The sequence below is a fragment of the Elgaria multicarinata genome, chromosome 13 (genome assembly GCF_023053635.1).
Source record: "Elgaria multicarinata webbii isolate HBS135686 ecotype San Diego chromosome 13, rElgMul1.1.pri, whole genome shotgun sequence".
In the NCBI taxonomy this organism is placed as follows: domain Eukaryota; kingdom Metazoa; phylum Chordata; class Lepidosauria; order Squamata; family Anguidae; genus Elgaria; species Elgaria multicarinata.
In genome coordinates this window covers 12333379-12340623 of record NC_086183.1, presented here as the reverse complement: position 1 = coordinate 12340623, position 7245 = coordinate 12333379, and the positions used below count along the sequence as shown (strand labels likewise).

Below are 7245 nucleotides of genomic sequence, written 5' to 3'. Positions count from 1 at the left end.
ATGGTCACCCTAGGAAAATCCCTAATCACCTGGCATTCCAGGAGGCTAACCATAAGGGGTTGGATCCAGTCTTAAGATGGGTCAGCTGCACCAGGGGAAATGGACTTCTTTGTCTTCTGCTCCCAAATGCCACCCCTCCATCCCCCTGAAAAGGCTACACAGAGAGCCAGGAGACCCCCACTGAATGAGGTGAGCTGTGGTATCGTGTTGAGGGGTAGCCCCGAAACAGAATCCTTCCTTTCATCCAAGGCCTCTTCCTTTTACAGAAGGCAGATCCAGGATCCAACCACCGATGATGGCACACATCAGAATCTTGATATTCACCAACCCCCAATCATTTCCAGAGGTGGCACCCAGAAGTATTCCAGCTTAGTTTTAAATGAGTTAAACTTCCTGCAAAACATTGATGGTGAACAAGAATGGAGGACCCTTGAGCCCACGTCCAGCATTTAATCCACAGTTCCATCCTCCTTAAAAGGCTTGAGTTTTGGTGGAGGAGTAGGCACCACCAAGGCACAGGGTTCACCCCAAAGAAAAACGGACTGTGTCCCTGACAGATACAGCAGCAAAACACAGACCTCGAAAAGACTTCGAAAGAGACTAACTGCATCATATGTCCAGCGCCGGGACTTGCGTGATACGGCATTCGGAATCAATTTCATAGCGATAGCGGTACTCCTCCAACAGGTTCTGGCAGGTATCCCTCATGCTGTTCATCCAGGTCTTGATGCCCTTCCGATTCAAGTAAAGCACAAAGAGAAAGATGACCCCAATGACTCCCAGGACGACACATAAGGCAGCGTAGGAGGTCTGAAGAGCATTTTCTCCAAGTTGGGTAGAGTGGCATTCCAGATCCGCCCCCGCCAGGTCCACGAGGGAGGCATTCTTCAGATCCCAAGGGAAAGCACAAGTGAGCTTTTCCAGGTCCACTACCTGCCAGCTTTGGTTCAGCCAGCTCACCAGGTCTTCGATATCACAATTGCATATGAAAGGGTTGTCCTTCAGGAAGAGGCGGAGGTGGGCCTGTCTCCCAAGGCCAGATAGCCCTCCCCTCCTCAAGGTCTTGAATGCATTCATGGTCAGATCAAGGTATTTAAGGTCCAGGCCAGCAAAAGTGGAGTTCTTAATGTCCACCAAGGAGTTATTCCTCAAGTCTAAGTACTCCAATTTGGGGAGGCTGGACAACATGCCCGTGGGCAAGTAGACAATCTCATTGCTGGTGAGTTCTAGTCTGGAGAGGCTCTGGAAGCCACCGTGGGCCAGGGCAGCTGCCACAGGTTGAATGGCAGAGGAGTTGTGCAGGGTGTGGCTAAGGTTTAGCTCCTGGATGGAGTTGTTTCTAGCGTTGAAAGCATTGGGGTGGATGGTGGCCAGACGATTATGGCTCAAGTCCAAGTAACGCAGGCTCTGGAGAGCAGAGAAGGCCTGCGACTCCACGGTGTTAATCCTGAAGAGAGGGAATACACAAGACCTCAATTGTGAATAACTCTAGTCATGCTAAAGGCACAATCCTATGCATCTTTAGAATGCATGGCTGGCTGGGGCATGCTAGAAGTTGTAGGACTTTTTTCTGTTTAAACATGCACAGGATAGCGCCCTTAAGGATACCTAGCAGACCACCTTCCCTTATATACACCCAGATGACATTTACGATTGCCAGAGGAGGTCCGGCTCGCCATTCCAAAAAGAACAGAATGCTGTCACGAGGAACCTCGTTGGCGGGGCCTTCCCTGCAGCGGCACCCACCTTCTGGAAATCTCTCCCTCATGCAGTCCGGGAGGCAGAAAATGTAACATCCTTCAAATGCCTGCCTCCTGAAAACATCTCTTTTTAGACAGGCTTTCCCTGGACTACAACTTTTTCTGGTTCTATATGATATTTTAAAATCTTGACTTGTTATATATTATGGTTTTAGTTGTAAACTGCCCAGAGAGCCTCAGCTATCGGGCAGTATAAAAATGTAATAAAGAAAGAAAGCGATAGAAGATGGTTAATTCTGTTAAGATGGTTCCAATAAAAAGGTGGAGATCCGTCTGATTCAGATGGGATTTTTTAATCTGGCATAGTGGTCTGACTTTTAACCTTAACAGGGGCATTGCTAGGCCTGGGCCAATGGGACCCCAGCCCCAAATCTATTTCCGAGGGCCCCCGATCAATTCCCCGTTGCTGCTAATGGAAGGTGTGTGTTTTTCTCACTTTAATACATGCAGGAGGCAATTTTCAAGGGGAATTACGACTAGAAGGGGGAGGGTTAGCTCTCCCCTTACCACATGGTACAACACCCCCGCCCATCCCCAAATCGCTCTCTGTCTCTGCATTTATTTATTTATTTATTTATTACATTTTTATACCGCCTAATAGCTGAAGCTCTCTGGGTGGTTCATGGCATTTACCTGGGGGGTGGGTTGGGGGGATTTTTACCATTGGTTTAGGATGATCTTAATTGAAAAAAAAATGTTTTATCTGAAATTATTTGGATGAGAAATGAATTAGCTGCCTATGCCTCCTGCGAAATTTAAATACATCCTAGTAATTATTTCTACATATAAATCAACATGTAAAAATTTCATGCAGGTATGTGACCCGCAAGCCTGGACTCCAAATCTTTTTACGTGCCTAGCTCCACCCTTGTTTCTTAAGGGGGTCCATTCAGAATTTTTGTTAAAAACAAAACAAACCTGTAAGTGTTCAATTCAATTCACGTTTAGGATGAAAAAAGTCCCACGACTCGCAGCATTCTCCTGAAAGCCACGTTGGCACTGTAGGGCTTTTTTTGGTGTCTAAACTTGCAAAGCATGGCACCTTAAATCTTTTATGGCTGGGGTAGGCACCCTGACACCCTGTTTTGGATTTCAGCTCCCATCAGCCCCAGCCAGCAGGGCCAATGGTCAGGGATTATGAGATTTGTAATTCAAAACCTGTATTGCATTACCCTGGTTTTATTGTTCCTCCAAGAAGAAGGTTTGATGGTTGTTTTTAAAAGGGAAAATTAGCTAAGGAGTAATATTTTAACGGAATTTTAAAAAGCCAGAAGGGTAACTGAGGCCATGGCTAGATGAGGGCTTATCCCTGGGATTGCCCTGGGATCATCCCTGTGCATCCAGATGACGCATGGGGGATCGCGGAGGCAGGGAGGGATGATCCCTCCATTTCCCTGGGATTTTGCCCTACCCTTCTAGGCCGGTTTTTCCATGGTCCTGGGCTGATTCCGAGACCGGAGAACGTATGGCCAGGCATCGCGGTTTGTTCCAACTCCTCGCGAGTAACCATGAGGAGCCGGAACCACGCACAGGACACAGAGCTCCTCAAGAGCTTTGTGCCCATCGGGGATGGGATGGAGGGCTGAGTCCTGAGTCTGTGGGCTCAACTTCCTGTCATCTGCTCTTTCTTCCAGTACAGCAGCAGCCTTTATATCTCATATCTACAGAGGAGTCAGGCATCTGCCAGAAACATTCATCTCCATCCTTTCAGGTCAAGTAAGCCATGCAGACCTGATCATTTGTGGGTGCTCCAGTCATCCAGGACAGCTCTCTGGATGGTTAGAAGAGCATCAGGGCCCCAACTCCTCTGATCTCAGAAACCAGATGTGTCCAGGATGAGGCCTCCTTCATACCTCTTGCCGTCGACAGAAATGAGAGCGGGTACCAGAGCATCAAACCAGAGCTTTCACTGCCATCTCCCACAAGCTTGTTACCATGGCAATGCCTGCATCTCCAAACCAAAGGTGGAAAGCAACCAACATGGACCAGGGGACACTAACTGTAGGTGAATGGTACAGAACACTGCAACCGAGACAGGTCAAGCACCATCCGCAAACTCAGCTGGCTTTCCAGGGCTGTGCATTTTCAGCAACTGCATCATAACATGGGGGAAACATAGAATTTCAGACCAGGCCCAGAATCCAGCGCTCTGAGAAATCATGTGGTTTGGTTGTTGTTGTTGTTGTTGTTGTTTGGAGGGGTGTATGTGTGTTATGATAAGTTTGTAGACCATATGGCTACAAAGAAAGGCCTGGAAATATGGAACCCTGAAAACTGATGGCAAAGTCTAGAGAGAGAGATCAAAAACCACAGGAGCAGCCTACGGGTTGGGAGAGTGGTTCAGCGTCCTGTGTAGCTCCTTGCAGCCAGCAGAATCAGAATTAACTATTCAGATGAAATGCGCATGTGGCTGGCAGTGAGGAAAATGGCAGGTGCTCTACACATGCTCAGTGACCAGGCTTCTACCCCCAACCCAAATATGCAGCTTGGAGGCCTAGCATGCACATGGAAATGAAGGTGGCTGACTGGATGGGACTATTTCGGACTGCAGAGGCAGGAGACAATTCTTGGATGCTTCTCCACATAATACACACATACACACAAAGCATGCAAGTAGAAAACTAGCATGGCAGGGGGAAATGTTCTAGCACAGTCCACTCCCTGATATGCTACTTTTATACTTGCAAGGAGGATTTAAAAAAAAATACAGGGAAGCATTCAAAAATTGTGATTCCCTCAGTTGCAGCATGAGTTTTGTACGTCTGGAAGCTGCTGCGTGAGTCCCCTGATTCAAAAGAATATCCTGGATGCAATATTGCTCTCAGACCAAGGTATCAGTAAAGGATAGGAAGTGAATTTGGTGGTGGAAATAATAATAATATTTTCATCTTTAATTTGAGGTGAGCACATCTTAACGCCCCTATTTGTGTTAAGCCTTTGAGATGGAAATATATCAGGGATAGGGAATGCGTGGCTCTCCAGACCTTTGGCCTACTACAACTCCCATCAGACCTAGCCAGCATAGCCAATGGTGAAGGATCCATGGAAGTTGTAGGCTAAACTATCTTGAGGTCCTGAGATCTACAAACCTGACTCCCCAATTCCCCTAATTTTAGTCATATTATGCCTCCACCCCATAGCCTTCTAAAAACAGTAGCTAAGGGGGCCAGAAACCCCCTTCCCTGGTTTTACCTGTTGTTGGCCAGAGAGAGCGTGACCAGGTTGGGCAGCCCCTGGAGGTCCCGGCTGCCGACACGGGCGATCCGGTTGCCGGTGATGAAGAGGTTACGGGTGTACCCAGGAATACCAGGCGGGATGGAGGTCAGCTCCTTCTGGACGCACTTGACGGTGCGGGCGGGTTCTGAGCACTCACAGGGGATAGGGCAGAAGTGGCAGGAAAGGGGGGCCAGAACCAGGAAGAGGAGACCCCAGGAGCCCAGAACGGCACTGGGAGGCTCCCGGGGGGTCATTTCCAACACGCCTCCGATGGCGAAGGTTCCTGGCTGATGAAGGAAGAGAGGTTGGTTGAGAGAGAGAGAGAGAGAGAGAGAGAGAGATCTCCTCACTGGATAACCTTCCTTCAAGATATCAAGGTCAGGGCCACCCCAAGATATTTTGCTGCCTAAGGCAAAGGCCAATATGGTGCCCCCACCCAGCCCACCATGCCACATTGGGAAACTGATTGGACTTGCAGATTAATCTTTCTTCAACTCTAGTGACTGGACAGCACCCTCCGCGGCACCAGTTATCACCCAACAACATTTGGAACGTTGAAATCTCTGTTGCACCTTGCTATGGTCAAGAGGCAGGCAAAACCCTTTTTGCTCCAGCACGCCTTTGGGAAATAGTCTGGACCTCTGTTTATCTTTGTAAACCACCCAGAGAGCTTCGGCAATGGGGTGGTATAATAATAATAATAATAATAATAATAATAATAATAATAATAATAATAATAATAATGCTTTGGGGTTTTGTTTTTAATAATAATTATTATTATTATTATTTCTTACCCGCCTCTCCCTTTGGATCGAGGCGGGGAACAACATTAGAACAGGAATCAATACATCTTAAATTGTCATTTGTATTTTAAATGTTTTATTTATTTATTTATTTATTTATTACATTTCTATACCACCCCATAGCCGGAGCTCTCTGGGCGGTTCACAAAAATTAACTTTTAAATATTTTAAATATTTAACTTTTAAATATTTTAATCTTACAGAGGGTTTAATTATATCTTTAACTTTTGTATATTTCTATTTATATGTTTTAATTGTATATGTTTTAATTTTGTAAAGCCATCTCGAGTCCCAGTATTGGGGAAAAGGCGGGCCAGTGAGAGCCAGTGTGGTGTGGTGGCTAAGGTGTTGGACTGGGAGTCAGGAGATCTGGGTTCTAGTCCCCACTCGGCCACGGGAACCCACTGGGTGACTTTGGGCCAGTCACAGACTCTCAGCCCAACCTACCTCACAGGGTTGTTGTTGTGAGGATAACATGAAGAGGAGGATTATGTACGCCGCCTTGAGTTCCTTGAAGGCAAAATGGCGGGATATAAATGTAATAAATAAAATAAATATAGTAATGATAATAATATGCCTCCAACAACCCCTTCGCCTGGCAAACCCTGTTCCATTAAGCATCTGCTGCCTGAGGCGGTTTTCTCGCTCTGCTGAAGGGGACCAGGAGAGGAGGCTGGGGGCTCCGATGTCAGAAATCCGCTCCGGGTTTCAGCCAGAACTCTAAAGTTCTCCCAAATACTCCCGCCCCCCTTTCCAGCCTGGTTCACACATGGTCCAGTACAAAGTGGGACGGCGGCGGAGAGATGAGGTAGTTTAGAGCCTGTACCAACTTGAGACGACAGGGGGGGCGGCCACTTTGGCATACTCCCTGCAAGTAGAAAGCCAGCACAACAGGGAGCCGGCAGGGTTATTTTATTTTTTTTATTTTTTACTGTGGTCGCTTTTTTAACTTAAAGAGAAGAGGTTCTTGTTTTTAATATTGGATAGCATTTTTTTAAGGTTATCACCGCTAGCCCACTTTACCTCTTCGGGATTGTCATTCTGCTGCCCGTGCAAATTCTGCCTGATTCCTTATCCACAGTCCGACCTCTTCACCCACCCCAACATTATGCCCCCCCCCTTCGCCCCAAATCCCACCCCTCCCATTTGTCTCTGCGCACTGAAGTGGCCCGGCCGGGCATCCCACCCAGCCCTTGCTGAGCCCCACAAAAATCTTGGCCAGGAAGCCGATCCGAGAGTGGGAGGCCGCCCCCCACCCCACCCCGCTCCACCCCACTGATAAAATCCAAAAACGAGCCGCATCTCGCACAAAGTCGCACCTTCTCTCAACCTCTCGGAGTTTTTGAAGCCGAGGACTTCTGTGTGGCTCCGCTGCTTCTCCAAACACGACCCCCCTCCACCCCACCGCCCCAATTTTTAAAAAAATAAATAAATGTGATGCAAACTTCTTTGCTCTGAGATCCCTT

General features: G+C 47.6%; 1 protein-coding gene across 1 annotated transcript; it reads right to left on the bottom strand.

Annotated features, from left to right (window-relative positions):
• Positions 1–207: 207 nt before the first annotated feature.
• LOC134408038 (trophoblast glycoprotein-like) lies at positions 208–5230 on the bottom strand. The gene is made up of 2 exons (XM_063140102.1): positions 4953–5230; positions 208–1447 (listed from the first exon to the last, which is right to left on the bottom strand). Exons 1-2 carry the CDS (start codon positions 5228–5230, stop codon positions 610–612), a joined length of 1116 nt encoding a protein of 371 aa, XP_062996172.1. The 3' UTR covers positions 208–609.
• Positions 5231–7245: the final 2015 nt, after the last annotated feature.